This window comes from Oryx dammah, unplaced genomic scaffold (genome assembly GCF_014754425.2).
Source record: "Oryx dammah isolate SB20612 unplaced genomic scaffold, SCBI_Odam_1.1 HiC_scaffold_3, whole genome shotgun sequence".
Lineage (NCBI taxonomy): Eukaryota > Metazoa > Chordata > Mammalia > Artiodactyla > Bovidae > Oryx > Oryx dammah.
The window spans coordinates 83,086,603-83,107,470 of record NW_024070187.1 but is presented as its reverse complement, the minus strand read 5'-3'; the positions used below and the strand labels follow the sequence as shown (position 1 = coordinate 83,107,470).

Sequence of the window (20,868 nt, the reverse complement as noted above, 5' to 3'; positions counted from 1 at the left end):
CCTGGAGTAACAGGCAAATTTGGCCTTGGAATGCAGAATGAAGCAGGGCAAAGACTAATAGAGTTTTGCCAAGAAAATGCACTGGCCATAGCAAACACCCTCTTCCAACAACACAAGAGAAGACTCTACACATGGACATCACCAGACGGTCAACACCGAAATCAGATTGATTATATTCTTTGCAGCCAAAGATGGAGAAGCTCTATACAGTCAACAAAAACAAGACCGGGAGCTGACTATGGCTCAGATCATGAACTCCTTATTGCCAAATTCAGACTTAAATTGAAGAAAGCAGGGAAAACTGCTAGACCATTCATGTATGACCTAAATCAAATCCCTTATGATTATACAATGGAAGTGAGAAATAAGGGTCTAGATCTGATAGATAGAGTGCCTGATGAACTATGGAATGAGGTTCATGACATTGTACAGGAGACAGGGATCAAGACCATCTCCATGGAAAAGAAATGCAAAAAAGCAAAATGGCTGTCTGGGGAGGCCTTACAAATAGCTGTGAAAAGAAGAGAGGTGAAAAGCAAAGGAGAAAAGGAAAGATATAAGCATCTGAATGCAGAGTTCCAAAGAATAGCAAGGACAGATAAGAAAGCCTTCCTCAGCAGTCAATGCAAAGAAATAGAGGAAAATAACAGAATGGGAAAGACTATAGATCTCTTCAAGAAAATTAGGGATACCAAGGGACCATTTCATGCAAAGATGGGCTCAATAAAGGACAGAAATGGTATGGACCTAACAGAAGCAGAAGATATTAAGAAGAGGTGGCAAGAATACATGGAAGAACTGTACAAAAAAGATCTCACAACCCAGATAATCATGATGATATGATCACTCATCTAGAGCCAGACATCTTGGAATGTGAAGTCAAGTGGGCCTTAGAAAGCATCACTACGAACAAAGCTAGTGGAGGTGATGGAATTCCAGTTGAACTCTTTCAAATCCTGAAAGATGATGCTGTGAAAGTGCTGCACTCAATATGCCAGCAAATTTGGAAAACTCAGCAGTGGCCACAGGACTGGAAAAGGTCAGTTTTCATTCCAATCCCAAAGAAAGGCAATGCCAAAGAATGCTCAAACTACCACACAATTGCACTCATCTCACATGCTAGTAAAGTAATGCTCAAAATTCTCCAAGCCGGGATTCATCAATATGTGAACCGGAAACTTCCAGATGTTCAACCTGGTTTTAGAAAAGGCAGAGGAACCAGTAATCAAATTGCCAACATCCGCTGGATCCTGGAAAAGCAAGAGAGTTCCAGAAAAATATCTCTTTCTGCTTTATTGACTATGCCAAAGCCTTTGACTGTGTGGATCACAATAAACTATGGAAAATTCTGAAAGAGATGGGAATACCAGACCACCTGACCTGCCTCTTGAGAAATCTGTATGCAGGTCAGGAAGCAACAGTTAGAACTGGACATGGAACTACAGACTGGTTCCAAATAGGAAAAAGAGTACATCAAGGCTGTATATTGTCACCCTGTTTATTTAACTTCTATGCAGAGTACATCATGAGAAACACTGGACTGGAAGAAACACAAGCTGGAATCAAGATTACTGGGAGAAATATTAATAACCTCAGATATGCAGATGACACCACCCCTATGGCAGAAAGTGAAGAGGAGCTAAAAAGCCTCTTGATGAAAGTGAAAGAGGAGAGTGAAAAAGTTGGCTTAAAGCTCAACATTCAGAAAAGTAAGATCATGGCATCTGGTCCCATCACTTCATGGGAAATAGATGGGGAAACAGTGGAAACAGTGTCAGACTTTATTTTTTTGGGCTCCAAAATCACTGCAGATGGTGACTGCAGCCATGAAATTAAAAGACGCTTACTCCTTGGAAGAAAAGTTATGACCAGCCTAGATAGTATATTCAAAAGCAGAGACATTACTTTGCTGACTAAGTTTCGTCTAGTCAAGAGTATGGTTTTTCCTGTGGTCGTGTATGGGTGTGAGAGTTGGACTGTGAAGAGAGCTGAGCGCTGAAGAATTGATGCTTTTGAACTGTGGTGTTGGAGAAGACTCTTGAGAGTCCCTTGGACTGCAAGGAGATCCAACCAGTCCATTCTGAAGGAGATCAACCCTGGGACTTCTTTGGAAGGAATGATGCTAAAGCTGAAGCTCCAGTACTTTGGACACCTCATGAGAAGAGTTGACTCATTGGAAAAGACTCTGATATTGGCAGAGATTGAGGGCAGGAGGAGAAGGGGAAGACCCAGGATGAGATGGCTGGATGGCATCACGGACTCAGTGGATGTGAGTCTGAGTGAACTCGGGGTTATGGTGATGGACAGGGAGGCCTGGCGTGCTGCTATTCATGAGGTCGCAAAGAGTCGGACACGACTGAGCGACTGAACTGAACTGAACTGAACTTGGGTGAATATATAGACGAGTAAGTTGTTCAGAAGATAGAAAACAGGATATGAAGCAAGGTTTGACTCTAAAAAGAGGTAAATAATCCTGGTTAAGGATAGAAGTGGGCTTCCCTGGTGGCTCAGTGGTAAAGAATCTGCCTGCCAATGTAGGAGACATGGGTTCAATCCCTGGGTCAGGAAGATCCCTTGAAGAAGGAAATGGTAACCCACTCCAGTATTCTTGCCTGGATAACCCCATGGACAGAGGAGCCTGGAGGGCTACAGTCTGCTGAGTTGCAAAGGAGTCGGACACGACTTGGCAACTATGCAGCAACAACAAAGGACAGAACTAGAGGGTTCTCCAAAGTAACCGGTGAGAGGCCAAGAGCAAGAGAGAAAATCAGAAGATAGCTTCATAAAGCCAAAGACAAGCTTTCAAGGAATATGATTAAGTCCGCTAAGAAATCAAGATGATTTTTGAAAAAAGACCAAAATAAATATGGCCTTAGATATAATAACTGTTTTGCCCTTGACAATGGCAGCTACAGTGGTTTGTTAAGAGTCCATTACGGAAAACTGATGCCTGCATGGGCAAAAAGAAAATGCAGATTTAAAATACTGGTTTATATTTAAGTAAGTTTGTCATTAGTGTAGAAAAAAGTGATCACTCATTCGATATAGCTTCATAATGCAGCTTAGTTATAATATACTTATATTACAATTCTTTAAGGAAAATGATAATTTTTATTATATGACTGTCAGCAATTGTTTTCAGCATTTGAATTTTTATTGTATGTTGTGTATCTAATTGTGTGAAAAATTATATATGCATAGACACTATAAGTGGATGTTCTGAAAGTATAATCTATTTTAGCTGGATGCAATGATAAAAATTACACAATATTTTAAAAAATGACTATGACTAATTCTATAATGATAAGAAGAAATAAGATGTGTTATTGTAAATCGATTTCCTGGGGGAAGGGGACAAGCAATTGATCATGTCTAAGCATGAATCTTTTGTTTATTTTTACCTTTCAGATGATAAGTCATTCTACTATCTTGCCTCTTTTAAAGCTACAAATATAAAATATAGAGAATGTTATGGAATGAGAACCTCAAAACAGTTTATAGAAAGGAGTCATCAGATTGAGAGAATGGTAAGCCCAATAGAAATTTTGAAAGCTTATGAATGTTTCTCTGCCTGACATTGAATGTGATTGTTATAGGAACATAATTTCTCCATGGCTCAGTTTCTTCTTCTATAAAATGAGGATAATATAGTAGGTCATATGGTTTTAACTTAATGTATGTAAAATATTTAGAGTAATGTCATATGCCATTAAACATATGTAGATTAGAGTAGGCAACTAGTTAACATCTGAGGAAACTGTTGGTTGAAACAGGTATTCTCAGTTTAAGTTATGTTTAAATTTAAATTTCTGTTAAAAACAGATCAATTTTTAAACTCTTGATTTCCCTTCTTGGTTCATTTTCCTTAAACTTTTCTTTCAACATAAGAAAATAGGATTGTGATGTTTTGCCTCATCATTTTGTGATTTTGATTTTGAAACATATAAAAGGTCACATGCAAGACTGTGTGTCTATGATTCTTATGAATCTCAAATTTAGTTTTGTCCCTCAATTATTTTGACTTTCCTTGAAAACCTAGGCAATTATCAAGGCATTTCTAATTTTTTTAAGTATATCAGGCAAGCAAAATCCTTGCCTGTTATAGCAGAAAGTCAAATAAAAGAGTCTATTTTTGTTTAATAAAAAAATGTGTCTTTAGAGACTATAGATTTCTTTAGCAAAACCCACAGCATTAGACTAGAGTATAATTTAAAGTCATGAGAGTTATTCTAATAAGGAAGTAAGGGGTCTATAGAAAGGGGACTTAATTAGTATGGTTTTTATGATTAGCTATAGACACTACCTCTCTTTTTTATTTCCTTACTTATTTAAATTAGAAGATAATTACATTACAATATTGTGATGGCTTCTGCCATACATCAACATGAATCAGTCATTGGCATACATGTGACCCTCCATCCTGAATCCCCCTCGAAACTCCCCACCTACCCCACCCCTCTGGCAGATGAATGGATAAGGAAGTTGTAGTACATATACACAATGCAATATTACTCAGCTATAGAAAGGAACACACTTGAGTCAGTTCTAACATAGCGGATGAACCTAGAGCCTATTATACTTAGTGAAGTAAGTCAGAAATAGAAAGACAAATATCATATATTAACTCATATATATGGAATCTAGAAAGATAGTACCAATGATCCTACGTGCAGGGCAGCAAAGGAGACACAGACATAAAAAATAGACTTTTGGACACACTGGGAGAAGGACAGGGTGGGATGATTTGAGAGAATAGCATTGAAACATATACATTACCATATGTCAAACAGGCTATCTCTTAATTAAGGGAGGAGGACTTTAGCACTCCCACTCTTAATTGTACTCTCCTCTTAATTGTTAACAACATAAGAAAGTATTTGCATTTTATTTGGTTGTTTATTCTTACATAGCTTGATTATATGTAGTTCCATTCTAAATGTTGAAAACAAACACTGGTTTATTTTTCATACCTATTTAGATAGGGTTTTGCATTTAAATCGGACAATGTTTTTACAGTTTTGTTGCCACAGTTCTTTTTCAACTTTATTGGTAGGTGGCTTTATTTAGATTTTTTATTTTTAATTGAAATATAATTGATATATAACATTATGTTAGTTTCAGATGTACAACATAGTGGTTGATATTTGTATAAATTGAGAAGGAACACCATCATAAGTGTAGTTAACATGAAACACCACAGGTAGTAATAATGTTTCTTCTTATGACGAGAACTTATAAGATTTACTCTCTTAGCAACTTTCAAATATACAATGAAGTCTTAGTGGATACAGTCACCATGTTATACATTATATCCCAAAGAACATATTTATTTTATAACTGGAAGTTTGCACCTTTTGACCACCTCAGCCCATTTTGCCTAACACTCATCTCTCACTCCTGGCAACCAGCAATCTGTTCTCTAGATATGAATTTGTGGGTTTTGCTTGTTTGTTTAGATTCTATATCAGTGAGATCATATGGTATTTATCTTTCTCTGTCTGACCTATTTCATTTAGCATAAAGCCTTCAAAGTCCATCAGTAAATTGTCAAAAATAGCAAGATTTCATTCTTGTTTATGTCTGAATAGGTGGCTCAGATGGTAAAGCGTCTGCCTGCAATGCGGGAGACCCAGGTTCGATTCCTGGGTCGAGAAGATCCCCTGGAGAAGGAAATGGCAATCCACTCCAGCACTCTTGCCTGGAAAATCCCATAAACGGAGGAGCCTGATAGGCTACAGTCTATGGGGTCGCAAACAGTTGGACACGACTGAGCGACTTCACTTCACTTCATGTATATGCCACATCTTCTTTATCCATTTATTCATCAATGAACACCTAGTTTGCTTCCCTGTCTCGGCTATTGCATGACTAATAGCAGTGGTAGTATGGTTGATTTAGGGATTTAAGGTTGTTCTTTCCCCCTATGTGAATAAACAGTTGTTTTAGCACCACTGATTGAACAGTCAGTCCTTTCCTGGTTGATCTGCCATATCATTTCCACCACCATTCCAGTTTCCATATATGATGTGAAATACTGCTGGGATCTCTAATCTGTTCCATTCATCAGCTTGGTTTTCACTGGGTCAGTACCATGATACTTTAACCTCTACAGTTTGACAATGTGTCAATACATGTTGTATTAATTTTCTAGGACTGCTGTAGCAAACTACAAAAAACTAGTGACTTGAAACAACAGAAATTTATTCCCTCACAGTTATGGAGACCAGAAATCTTAAAATCAAGATGCCAGCAGCCTTGGAAGTCTCTAGAGAAGAGTTCTTCTTTGCCTCTTGCAACTTCTGGTAGCCTCAGGCATTCCTTGTCATGTGACTACATGAACTTGATCTCTGTCTCCATCTTCACCTGGCCTTCTCTGGGTTTCTTTGTTTCTCTACTCTGATAAGGATACTTATTATTGGATTCAAAGTGTTCCTGGATGATGTCTACACTGGTCTCATCTTGATATCCTTAATTACACCTGCAAAGACTCTTTGCCAGGTAAGGGCACATTTACACATTCCCAGAGTCAAATGTATCTTTAGGGGGCCAGCATTCAACCCATACACCTGGATTTATCATCATCTCTTTCAGGTATACTGTAGTTTTTCTTGTCCTTTTTATTTCCCATACCAAGTAAACACACACACACACACACACACCCCCTCATATTGAGGTTTTGATTTGGAGTGCTTCAAATGTAGAAATCTAGAGAAATAATTGACACCATTTATTATACTTATGTGCTATATTTCAATAGAGCTTTAAAGTTATTTTCTTAAATGTCTCATATATCTTAGTTAAATTTAATCCTAGATGATTGTTTCATTCCAATCTGAAAGAAAGTCAATGCCAAAGAATGCTCAAACTACCACACAATTGCACCCATCTCACACCCTTGTGAAGTAATGCTCAAAATTCTGAAAGCCAGGCTTCAGCAGTACATGAACTATGAACTTCCAGATGTTCAAGCTGGTTTTAGAAAAGGCAGAGGAACCAGAGATCAAATTGCCAACATCCGCTGGATCATCAAAAAAGCAAGAGAGTTCCAGAAAAACATCTCTTTCTGCTTTATTGACTATGCCAAAGCCCTTTACTGTGTGGATCACAATAAACTGTGGAAAATTCTGAAAGAGGTGGGAATACCAGACCACCTGACCTGCCTCTTGAGAAATCTGTATGCAGGTCAGGAAGCAACAGTTAGAACTGCACATGGAACAACAGACTGGTTCCAAATAAGAAAAGGAGTACGTCAAGGCTGTATATTGTCACCCTGCTTATTTAACTTTTATGCAGAGTACATCATGAGAAACGCTGGGCTGGAAGAAGCACAAGCTGGAATCAAGATTCCTGGGAGAAATATCAATAACCTCAGATATGCAGATGACACCACCCTTATGGCAGAAAGTGAAGAGGAGCTAAAAAGCCTCTTGATGAAAGTGAAAGAGGAGAGTGAAAAAGTTGGCCTAAAGCTCAACATTCAGAAAACGAAGATCATGGCATCCGATCCCATCACTTCATGGCAGATAGATGGGGAAACAGTGGAAACAGTGTCAGACTTTATTTTTTTGGGCTCCAAAATCACTGCAGATGGTGACTGCAGCCATGAAATTAAAAGACGCTTACTCCTTGGAAGGAAAGTTATGACCAACCTAGATAATATATTGAAAAGCAGAGACATTACTTTACCAACAAATGTCCATCTAGTCAAGGCTATGCTTTTTCCTGTGGTCATGTATGGATGTGAGAGTTGGACTGTGAAGAAAGCTGAGTGCCGAAGAAATGATGCTTTTGAACTGTAGTGTTGGAGAAGACTCTTGAGAGTCCCTTGGACTACAAGGAGATCCAACCAGTCCATCCTAAAGGAGGTCAGTTCTGGGTGTTCACTGGAAGGACTGATACTGAAGCTGAAACTCCAATACTTTGGTCACCTCGTGCAAAGAGTTGACTCATTTTGGAAAGACCCTGATGCTGGGAGGGATTGGGGGCAGGAGGAGAAGGGGACGACACAGGATGAGATGGCTGGATGGCATCACCGACTTGATGGACTTGAGTTTGCGTGAACTCCGGGAGTTGGTGATGGACAGGGAGGCCTGGCGTGCTGCAGTTCATGGGGCCGCAAAGAATTGGACACGACTGAGCGGCTGAACTGAACTGAACTGAGATGACTGTTTTGTGGTTGTTTGGTTTTATGTGTATATGGGGTTTGTTTGTTTTGGGTCATTGTTAATGGATATCTTTTCAAAGTGCATTCTTTAAAAATGGTTTTTACCAGTGTATAGAAATATGATGAGCCTTTATAACCTCTTTTCACTCTTATCCTTTTTCTCATGTCGTATTTCCAAGTGCTGAGTCTCTCTTGGAGGTTTTAGAGCAGAGAGACTCCCTTTGTGGTTGAGTTGCCTTGATCCACAGTCTGGTCCAATGATTTTCAATTATGGGCCCTTTTGTTTCCCTAAAGATATTTTGCAATTCCTGGAGATATTTTTTGTTGTTGTTGTCACACTGGGAGGAGGAAAGCTGCTGGCATCTAGTACCCAGAGGTTCTGACTATTCTTCCAACTTTTACATTCTCTTCCTTGCTCACTATTCTCTGACCATAATGGTCTTCTTTGAGATTCAGTTCAGTTCAGTCACTCAGTCATGTCTGACTCTTTGTGACCCCATGGACTGCGGTATGCCAGGCTTCCCTGTTCATCACCAACTCCCAGGGCTTACTCAAACTCATGTCCATTGAGTCAGTGATGCCATCCAACCATCTCATCCTCTGTCATGCCCTTTTCCTCCTGCCTTCAGTCATTCCCAGCATCAAGGTCTTTTCAAATGAGTCAGTTCTTCGTATCAGGTGGCCAAAGTACTGGAGTCTCAGCTTCAGCATCAGTCCTTCCAATGAATATTCAGGACTGATTTCCTCTAGGATAGACTGGTTGGATCTCCTTGCTGTCCAAGGGACGCTCAAAAGTCTTCTCCAACACCACAGTTCAAAAGCATCAATTCTTTGAGATTACCTACACATTTTTTTCCTTCTATCTGGAACTGCACCCCCTGATCCCACTCTTTCTGTTGCTTACTTCTTCTGATCCTTCTGATCCTTCCTGTATCCTTCATGTATCATGTTACCTCTCTGGAGGTAATTATAGACCCTCAGCCATTATCCTGAATTACCTTACTGTTTTAGTTACCTTTTAGGGGGGCCACTCTACAGTTTGTGGCATTTTAATTCTCTGACGAGGACTGAACATAGGCCCTCAGCAGAGTGTAGCGTTCTAACCTCTGGACCACCAGCAAATTCCAGCCTTTGTATTTAACTATTTATTACTGGCTATCTCTCTATTCTATGAGCCCAGGGACCACGCTTTTTGTTCCTACTCTTTATCCAGTATTGTCACAGTAACAAATCTAGGATACTCCAGCCAATTGTTCTGAATGAACAAATAAGTTAGGATAAAAGGAAACAATGGGATACAATGAAAGAGTCTTGAAGCACTGCAAAAGCCAGCATTTTTTTTTCTTCATACCATTGATTAAGATTAACCATAGCTGGAGAATCAATGAATTTATGAAAATGTTATTGTGTACCTCTTTTGTGCAAGCTAATGAAAAATGCCAAGGTCTACATAGTACAGTTCCTTCTTTATTTGGAGTGTATAATATTGTTTATATGTGGAAGTTTAGACATGGACAATATTAGAAAAAGATAATTTATGTAGCAAATAATATGACATATAAGAGCTTACAAGACTGAATGATAATACTAGAGCTGCTATATTGCAAAATATAATAGTCTAATCTATGACTCAAACAATCAGTATTTTAGGGGCTCAGGGGAAGTAAACATCTCTTTGAGCTAGCAAAAAGCTTCCTTGGAGAGGAAAGCAGTCTAGTGTGGTTTGGGAAGGGAGTGTTTTTTTGTTTGGTTGTTTTGTGTGTGTGTGTGTGTGTGTGTGTGTGTGTGTGTGTGTGTGTGTAGCTTTTCCCCTGAAAGAAGCAGGGTATCTGCAGAACTTGTCTGATTACTTTCATGGGTGGGCCCAGAAAGGGATTTCCTAGTTCTCACCAGTAACTACTAATCTTCCATAAAGACCTAATCTGCATGCAGTTCCCAGACAGAGGGAAGGCACAAGCTCAAGCTTGCCAAAGACAGTAACTTTTGGTTACTGGATGTACTTTTAGTCAGGGCCACACATATTTTTTCAATTATGCTCTTTTAATTTTGATCCTAGAGTCACATCAAGGACTACAGTTTGTGTCTGATTTTAAGGAAAATGTTTTATTTTCATTTTACCAGATTAAGGGCAGGAGGAGAAGGGGGCAACAGAGGATGAGATGGTTAGATAACAGCATCAACGCAATGGACATGAATTTGAGCTATCTGCTCAGTAAAGGAAAGGGAAGCCTGGCCTACTGTACTCCATGGGGTAGCAAAGAGTCAGATATGACTTAGGGACTGAACCACAACAAATGGGCTTAGTCATTATCTTGCTTAAAATGGAGCACTCTCTAGTAATCTTAGATTTCAGTTCAGTTCAGTTCAGTTCAGTCCCTCTGTAGGGTTCACTCTTTGTGACCAAATGGACTGCAGCTTGACAGGCCTCCCTGTCCATCACCAACTCCCAGAGTTTACCCAAACTCATGCCCATTGAGTCAGTGATGCCATCCAACCATCTCATCCTCTGTCACACCCTTCTCCTGTCTTCAATCTTTCCCAGCATCAGGATCTTTTCCAATGAGTCAGCTCTTCACATCAGGTGGCCAAAGTATTGGAGTTTCAGCTTCAACATTAGTCCTTCCAATGAACACTCAGAACTGATCTCTTTTAGGATGGATTGGTTGGATCTCCTTGTAGTCCAAGGGATGCTCAAGAGTCTTCTCCAACACCACAGTTCAAACGCATCAATTCTTTGGCGCTCAGCTTTCTTTATAGTCCAACTCTCACATCCATACATGACTACTGGAAAACTGTAGCCTTGACTAGACGGACCTTTGTTGGCAAAGTAATGTCTCTGCTTTTTAATATGCAGTCTAGGTTGGTCGTAACTTTCCTTCCAAGGAGTAAGCGTCTTTTAATTCCATGGTTTCAATCACCATCTACAGTGATTTTGGAGCCCCCCAAAATAAAGTCAGCCACTGTTTCCACTGTTTCCCCATCTATCTGCCATGAAGTGATGGGACCAGATGCCATGATCTTACTTTTCTGAATGTTGAGCTTTAAGCCAACTTTTTCATTCTCCTCTTTCACTTTCATCAAGAGGCTCTTTAGTTCTTCTTCACTTTCTGCCATAAGGGTGCTATCACCTTCATATCTGAGATTATTGATATTTCTCCCAGCAATTTTGATTCCAGCTTGTACTTCCTCCAGTCCAGCATTTCTCATGATGTACTCTGCATATAAGTTAAATAAGCAAGGTGACAATAAACAGCCTTGACGTACTCCTTTTCTTATTTGGAACCAGTCTGTTGTTCCATGTGCAGTTCTAACTGTTGCTTCCTGACCTGCATACAGATTTCTCAAGAGGCAGGTCAGGTGGTCTGGTATTCCCACCTCTTTCAGAATTTTCCACAGTTTATTGTGATCCACACAGTAAAGGGCTTTGGCATAGTCAATAAAGCAGAAAGAGATGTTTTTCTGGAACTCTCTTGCTTTTTTGATGATCCAGCGGATGTTGGCAATTTGATCTCTGGTTCCTCTGCCTTTTCTAAAACCAGCTTGAACATCTGGAAGTTCACGATTCACATATTGTTGAAGCCTGGCTTGGAGAATTTTGAGCATTACTTCACTAGCGTGTGAGATGAGTGCAATTGTGCAGTAGTTTGAATGTTCTTTGGCATTGCCTTTCTTTGGGATTGGAAGGAAAACTGACTTTTCCAGTCTTGTGACCACTGCTGAGTTTTCCAAATGTGCTGGCATATTGAGTGCAGCACTTTCACTGCATCATCTTTTAGGATTTGAACTAGTTCAACGAAAATTCCATTGCCTCCACTAGCTTTTTTCATAGTGATTTCTCCTAAGGCCCACTTGACTTCACATCCCACGATGTCTGGCTCTAGGTGAGTGATCACACCATCGTGATTATCTGGGTCATGAAGATCTTTTTTGCACAGTTCTTCTGTGTATTCTTGCCACCTCTTCTTAATATCTTCTCTTCTGTTAGGTCCATACAATTTCTATCCTTTATTGTGCCCATCTTTGCATGAAATGTTCCCTTGGTATCTCTAATTTTCTTAAAGCGGTCTCTAGTCTTTCCCATGCTATTGCTTTCCTCTATTTCTTTGCATTGATCACTGAGGAAGGCTTTCTTATCTCTCCTTGCTATTCTTTGGAACTCTGCATTTAAATGGGTATATCTTTCCTTTTCTCCTTTGTATTTTGCTTCTCTTCTTTTGACAGCTTTTTGTAAGGGCTCCTCAGAGAGCCATTTTGCTTTTTTGCATTTCTTTTTCTTGGGGATGGTCTTAATCCCTGTCTCCTGTACAATGTCACGAACCTCCATCCATACTTCATCAGGTACTCTGTCAATCAGATCTAGTCCCTTAAATCTATTTCCCATTTCAACTGTATAATTGTAAAGTATTTGAGGTAGGTCATACCTGAATGGTCTAGTGGTTTTCTCTACTTTCTTCAATTTAAGTCTGAATTTGGAAATAAGGAGTTTATAATCTGAGCCAAAGTCAGCTCCTGGTCTTGTTTTTGCTGACTGTATAGAGCTTCTACATCTTTGACTGCAAAGAATGTAATCAGTTTGATTTCAGTATTGACCATCTGGTGACGTCCATGTGTAGGGTCTTCTCTTGTGTTCTTGGAAGAGGGTGTTTGCTACTCCAAGGACAAATTTATCTGTTTCTCCAGGTGTTTCTTGACTTCCTACTTTTGCATTCCAGTCCCCTATAATGAAAATACCTTTTTGGGGTATTAGTTCTAAAAGGTCTTGTAGGTCTTCATAGAAACTTTCAACTTCAGCTTCTGCAGCATTATTGGTCTGGGTATAGACTTAGACTATCCTGATATTGCGTGGTTTACCTTGGAAATGAACAGAGATCATTCAGTTGTGGATGTGGTTCTTGATGCACACAAGGTGCAATGCTATAAAAGGCTATCTTGCATAGGAACCTGGAATGTCAGGTCCATGAATCAAAGCGAATTGGAAGTGGTCAAACAGGAGATGGCCAGAGTGAACGTCAACATTTTAGGAATCAGGGAACTAAAATGGACTGAATGGGTGAATTTAACTCAGATGACCATCATATATACTACTGTGGGCAAGAATCCCTTAGAAGAAATGGAGTAACCATCATAGTTAATAAAAGAGGCCAAAATGCAGTACCTGGATGCAATCTCAAAAACAACAGAATGATCTCTGTTTGTTAGTTTCCAAGCCAAACCATTCTTAAGTTTAGACCATTAAAAAAAAGAAGGATACAATTAATTTTTTATAATTTGGACTAAATATAACATTTACTTATATATACGGATCTTCCAATAGATAAATATAAACATAGATTTAACTTCTCCAGAAATTGGTTACAACAATGATTAGGTGTCCAAAAAGAAGTGGTTCCCTTAGCCTTGTTAAACTAGAAGCAGAAAAAAAGCAAATTCCTGGGGGATTATCTTTTATTAGGCTTAGATTCAGGAAATAAAAGATGCTTTGAGGACTTCTTTAAGGGCTTCCTGCCCCCAAACCTCTACCCCCACCAACCTGAAAATCTGTCATCAGGCATATAAGTAACTTGGGGTTGTCAATGTCACTTAATGCTTAAGAATACAAGATCTCAAGCCAGATATCCTGGGTTCACATGGCAGAACAACCACTTCCAATGCCAATTTAGACAATTAAGTGTCTTGAGCTTCAGTTTTTTCACCTATAAAATGGGACTGATGACAATAAAGAAAATACTCTCCTCATAAGGCTGTATGAAGTTGACTAAGGAGTTGGTCCAATGCCTACCATGTAAATGGACTTAATACATATAAGCTATTATTCGTGGTTACACCAATAGTGTACTATACCAGAATCTACTCATTTTTTAAATAGAGGTCAACTCCTCAAGGGACCATGGTCTTATTAATATCACATTTTAGTTCAAATAGATTCTTAGTAATTTCTTACACTCTGATATGACAGAATCCTGATCCTTTCCTACAGTGCCATTATGTACACAGTTCAGAATTTCAGAGGCCACTTATATTAAAGTGCTAAAAATCTTAAGGGCTTCCCAGATGACTCAGTGGTAAAGAATCTGCCTGCCAAAGCAGGATGCAGGAGATGTGGGTTTGATCCCTGGGTTGAGAAGATCCTCTGAAGAAGGAACTGGTTACTTACTCCAGTATTCTTGCCTGGGGACATCCATGGACAGATGAGCAAAGGCTATGATCCATAAGATCACAAAAGAGTCAGACATGTGAGCATGCCTGCACACATGCAGAGATCTTAACATCACATTTTCTCCTTGTTCCTTGAGAAATAAAAATGAAATGTGTTCTGAAAAGCTTAGTGAATCATAAGTGACATAAATCAGAACTGTTCCAAACCCTTGGAATGACCACTTATGAAGGGGGTGGGGGTCACTTCTGGGGTCTCCTGGCTTCTGCCTTGCTTTAGATTCCCACAGAGTTTTACTTACCCTTGGCAACATGACTTGCAGATAAAGCAAAAACAACCATGTTATTATCTTCTCTCCTTTATGGTATTCTTGAACTTTCATTCATTTTCTCATTTATTCATTCATTTATTTAATCCATCTAACATACATTGAGCATTTACTGTGGACCAGGCATTGTGTCAAACACTAAACATACAGTCCAGAGTGGGAAAGACAATTGTAAACCAGTGTGATAATTGCTACAATAGAATCATGTGCAAGACGCTGGGGTGGCTTCAGTTCAGTTCAGTTCAGTCACTCAGTCATTTCCAACTCTTTGCAACCCCATGGACTGCAGCATGACAGACCTCCCTGTCCATCACCAACTCCAAGAGTTTACCCAAACTCATGCCTATTGAGTCGATGATGCCATCCAACCATCTCATCTTCTGTAATCCCCTTCTCCTGCCCTCAATCTTTCCCAGTATCAATGTCTTTTCCACTGAGTCAGCTCTTCACATCAGGCCAAAATATTGGAGTTTCAGCTTCAACGTCAGTCCTTCCAATTAACATTCAGGACTGATCTCTTTTAGGATGGACTGGTTGGATCTCCTTGCAGTCCAAGGGACTCTCAAGGGTCTGTCCAACACCACAGTTCAAAAGGATCAAGTCTTCAGCGCTCAGCTTTCTTTATAGTCCAATTCTCACATCCATACATGACTACTGGAAAAACTGTAGCCTGGACTAGATGGACCTTTGTTTGCAAAGTAATATCTCTGCTTTTTAATATGCAGTCTAGGTTGCTCATAACCATAACTTTCCTTCCAAGGAGTAAGAGTCTTTTAATTTCATGGCTGCAGTCACCATCTGCAGTGATTTGGGAGCCAAAAAATAAATAAAGTCTGCCACTGTTTCCACTGTTTCTCCATCTATTTACCATGAAAAGGAGAATTTAAGGAAGAATTTGAGGAAGGCAAGTCAAAGACAAGTTAGTTGTCACTGAAGAATACCATAATTATCATTGAAGAAACTTACCTGAAAAAAAAAAAGTATACTGAAGGAAGAGGGAAATGAGTGTGCAAAATTGTAAAGGTGTGAACCAGGAGAGTAAGATTAGGAAAGAACAGGTAATAAAGAAGATAATAGGAGTAAGATTTTAAAAGGACCATGATATGCAGATGATACCACTCTAGTGGCAGAATGCAAAGAAGAACTAAAGAATTTCTTGATGAGGATAAAAGAGGGTAATGAGAAAGCTGGATTAAAATTCAACATTCAAAAAAGTAAGATCATGGCATGCAGTCCCATAACTTTCTGGCAGATGGAGAAAAAATGGAAACAGTGACAGTCTTTATTTTCTTGGGCCCCCAAAAGCACTGTGGATGGTGACTGCATCCGTAAAACTAGAATTTGCTTGCTCCATGGAAGAAAAGCTATAACAAACCTAGACACTGTATTAAAAAGCAGAGACATCACTTTGCTCACAAAAGTCCATATAATCAAAGCTATGGTTTTTCCAGTAGTTATATACAGGTGTAAGAGTTGGACCATAAAGATAGATGAGGGCCAAAGAATTGATACTTTTGAACTGTAGTGCTGGAGAAGACTCCTGAGAGTCCCTTGGACTGCAAGGAGATCAAACCAGTCAATCCTAAAGAAAATTAACCCTGAATATTAATTGGAAGGACTGATGCTGAAGCTGAAGCTCCAATACTTTGGCCACCTGATGTGAAGAACTGACTCATTAAAGAAGACCCTGATGCTGGGAAAAATTGAAGGCAGAAGGTGAAGGGGACGACAGAGGATGAGATGGTTGGATGGCATCACCAATTCAATGGCCATGAGTCTGAGTAAACTCTGGGAGATAATGAAGAACAGAGAAGCCTGGCATGCTGCAGTCCATGGCGTCTCAGTAAGATACAATTGAGTGACTAAACAGCAACAACAATAAGGCCCATGAAGGGTTAAGATTGTGGAGCTCTTACTAAGAGACACTGGGTTTCAAGCAGGAGTGTAATATACTCAGACTTGTGCTTTAGGGATCTCATCCTGGCTGCTGGCATATTGGGTAACAAGTAGGGAAGGAAAGATAGAGTTGAATCACATAAAGGTGCCAGTGAGGGGAACACTGCAAAAGCCTGAACACAAGTTTTGAAGGAGCTGATTTTTAGACCACAGCAGTGAGATGGAAGGAAGAGAGGGAAATTCAATATTTAATGAGGTAGAATCTACTGAGCACTGTTATTAATTTAGAGGAATCAGGGAGAAGGAAGAATCTATTGGGCAAGGGAACAAATATTCCCTCTTCCCAAAGAGGGCAATAAACTTACACAGACCTGCAATTTCTGAATTTTGACTTTCACTCTGGTGTTTGTTTTTTTTTAAATCTTTTCAGGCAATGCCTCAATACTCTTTTGGGGATCAGATAACTTTAGGAGATAATTTCACAGAATATCCAAAATCCTAGAAAAGCCAAGTAATAAAATGCTGACAGTATGAAGTGTGATGAAATATAGACCTGCCAAAGAGAAGATTAACAAGTGAGGGTATCAGTCACATGGCAGATGTTGATACATATTATGTCAAATGCTCTCATAAGGGATATTCATGTGAGAAATAAGCAAATTGATACCAACAGAGATTAGAATGCCATATTGGAGAATGAGGAAAATATACGGTAGGTGAATGCTGCCTGGAAAAATAGCACCAATAGTTTAAATTATTTGACAATCAAAATGAACATTATGAATAGTGTTTAGTATATCAGGCAATGTGTGACATGTGGTATACATTGCTTTTAAATCCTCAAAACAACTCTACAACGTACATGACTCTGTTACATCATGTTAGAGCAGAATCAAGCTATTATGATAAGATTGTTCAGTTTTACAAGGATTAGAACTTGGTTTAAGTCTTACCACTGCATATAGCCAGTTCACAAGTCTGGGAACAAACGCATCCTTAACTTTTCCATATGTCTCTAGATAAGGTGAAGAGTAACATTTTCTTAGGATTAACACTTTAAATTTTTTTTCTATTCAGATGTCTAAGATATTTCAACATTCTGGAGAGGGTCGGTTTATCAAATCTCATGTTATCAAATTAAGGTATGTAAACTTGGCTTGGGGCTTCCCAGGTGGCAGCAGTGGTAAAGAATCTGCCTGCCAATGAAAGAGATACAGGAGACATGGTTTCAACCCCTCGGCTGGAAAGATCCCCTGGAGGAGGGCATGGCAACTCACTCTGATATTCTTGCCTAGAGAATCCCATGGACAGAGGAGCCTGGGATCTGTCCTAGGGTCTCAAAGAGTTGGACACCACTGAAGTGACTTAGCACATAAAGGCCAGCACCTTTTGATTATCCTCACTTTAAATTTACCCAAAAATCAGACTATGATTTTCACTTCAATAAGGTTTTTCCTTGGATGCTCCTGCATTATTTTATTTCTAATGCCTTTTCACTCTTTGTTCTGATAAAAGGCAACATATATAAATTGAAGGTATGCATTATCAGAGACTAAAATAAGTTACTGAAATTTATCCTGAATATAGTTTAATAGAATATCCAAAAGGCTCGGCATTTACTGGAATAATATATCTTGTTTTCTATCAATTTTGACAAAAATTGATGAAATTTAAAAAATTTTATTGTGGATATCAATCAGTTTACACACATACATATTATACACTCGAGCTTCAGAGGTGGTGCAGTGATAAAGAATCCACCTGCAAGGCAGGACACTCAGATTTGATCCCTGAGTCGGGACGATCCCCTGAAGAAGGAAATGGCAACCTACTCCAGTATTCTTGCCTGGAAAATCCCATGAACAGAGGAGCCTGGCAGGCTACAGACCATGGGATTGCAAAGAGTCAGACATAACTTAGTAGCTAAACAACATATATACCTATGTATATGTTGATATATACACGTGATAACATGCATATACATATATACATATGTAAATACACATATGTATTTGTAATACTTATTTATTTCACTTCTTGATAGTAAATATACATATGGTCAGGAGCCCATGTCTTTTCTATCCCCTTTCCCCTTTCTACTCTCCTTTCTTCCTTCATTCTTTATATATTTCCAATTAAATTTGTTTTCAAAATATAAAATATCTAGACCTCTACACATTATTGTAAATTTTTATATTTGAACTTATCAAATGATCTCCTTTTATAATTTCTTTTTTTAATCATCCATGTTTCAAACTCATATCAACTGACTACTAAGCCCCTAAACTCCAATGGCTTAACACAATAAAGATCTATTTAATTTCCACGGTACAGTCCAAACAGAAGTGGCATAAGTGGATGTAGGAATGATTTGGATTGTAGAATGGACTTGCCCACTGAATCTCTGCTGGCAAATAAGGGAAGAGGGAATGCATGGAGGATGGTACAGGAGGTCTTCCAGGGCTGGGTCTGGGAGCAGGGTACATCATTTCTTCCCACATTTCTCTGTCCAGGATTCACTAGAGAGTTTCAATAAACTGCAAGGAAGGATAGGAAATGAAATTTAGCTCTTCCTCAGAAGGCAAAGCTTAGAAGAAGGGTTTGGTGAATACAGAGCTTTGTCTTTTCCACACCACAACTGAGGAATAATGACCTTGGTTACAACTTGGTTCAGAATCCCTTAAAAAGCAAATCACTTAAGTGCATGTGTAGAGCATGATTTCACGAACCTCTCCTCCTCCCACAACCTCATCTTTTTGAAGTTCAAAAAAGTTATGAAGCTAAAATTATCTCATAGCTAGATGGTGAGCTAAGTTAGAGGCAAGAATAATGTTTTTTCCAGCTATTTATCTTAGCTGGTATTCCTAGAGATCATTTAAAAATCTGATATGCACACATTCCACTCACTATGTTTCTTTAAATCTAGTTTGAATCTAGTTTAAATCCAGTGTGAATCTAGTGTGTAAAACTAGTTCCTGGTTAGAGAACTGACTTTATTATGATTACCTCTATCTGCTTTTTCCTCTTTAGTCCAGATCAAAATGGTATGAACATTCTTATGGTGCTTGTGTTTCGATTCCCATCTACTGATAGTGCTGAGCAAGTCAGGAAAAAAATTGAAAGGATTCTATATCAAAGTCTGAAGAGAGAATCAACGCCTTTAACTATATACAAACCATCATTTACACTCACATGTAAGTCCTTTTACCATCTTTGTGGTTCCCTCCCTTCACAATTTTTTTTTTTAATAAGAATTCAGGTCAATGTATTCTCTCATCTCAAGAATTCACCCTTGATGAATGTATGTCAGTGAAGATTAAAACTAAAATAAAAATTCGCTATGAGGTAAAGTCTAGTTTTATGATTTTTTTTTCATATTTAACTTCAGCATCACTATGGGTTTTTAATTCACCCCTGTATATGAATTTTCATGTTGGATCTTTTCAAAAGCCTGAAAGGGTAGGCATTAATTGCACCATTTTAAGGAAGCTAGACTCAGGGAAGGTGTCAGATGAGACCTGTAAGCATTGGCGGCAGGGGGCGGCAGGGGGGTAATAAAGCACAGGTATCATGACTCCCAGAGGCCAGTTCTGGGGGTTAGCTTCCATAGTATCAAAGAAACAGAATCTTTATGAAGGTTGAAGCCTGTTGGAAGAAACATTAACATGAACCATAAAGAGATTCTCTCTAGCTTATTTCCAATTTAAAACAATTTTAGTCATCTCCTCACAGATTCTTCACAATACAAACTCAGGAAAGCTGTCATTTCATTTTCCCCCCAAGCAGAAAAAAATGGAGCTCAAAAAGGTTATGAAAGTAAAACTAAAACTGCCTCACAGCTAGTGGGAATCCAAACTGAGAGACATTTCTGTTTTTCTGTACCAACACAAAATTAGAGAAAGTAAAATAATGTATTTCAAATAAGACTATAAGTGCCAAGATCAGGGACTATGTCTTTTTATTTTTTTTATTCCTCCCCCTGAATTCTAGCATATGTCTCACAGGCTTTAGGTATTCCAACTCTGTTTATTGTTTCTAATTAAATATTTCCAAATGTGGTTGCTTCTGATTTAATACCAAAAAATAAGGCTTGTCCTTTAGATCTTGAATCTTTTCCCCTCCTAACAACTATGAATTTAAAAAACAGATTGTCTAATTTCTCTGTTGGTAGAAAACCAGGAAAATCCTTTAAATACATTTTGATAGAATCCCCATGCACAATAGAGTAATTAGAAATGATGAAGAATATGGTATCCACCTTTATTTTTAAACCAATTATATTCCAAGGAAAAACATGGCATTTTCCAGCACTCTGTAAATGGCAAT

General features: G+C 38.8%; 1 protein-coding gene across 1 annotated transcript in view; it reads left to right on the top strand.

Annotated features, from left to right (window-relative positions):
• LOC120861597 (transmembrane protease serine 11F-like) overlaps positions 1 to 20,868 on the top strand; it is a 46,282-nt gene that overhangs the window by 7,654 nt on the left and 17,760 nt on the right. Inside the window, exons 3-5 of the mRNA XM_040237321.1 lie at positions 3,409 to 3,527; positions 17,620 to 17,684; positions 19,573 to 19,736. Of these exons, the coding sequence (XP_040093255.1) occupies positions 3,409 to 3,527; positions 17,620 to 17,684; positions 19,573 to 19,736 (348 nt within the window). The remainder of the gene's footprint in view (positions 1 to 3,408; positions 3,528 to 17,619; positions 17,685 to 19,572; positions 19,737 to 20,868) is intronic.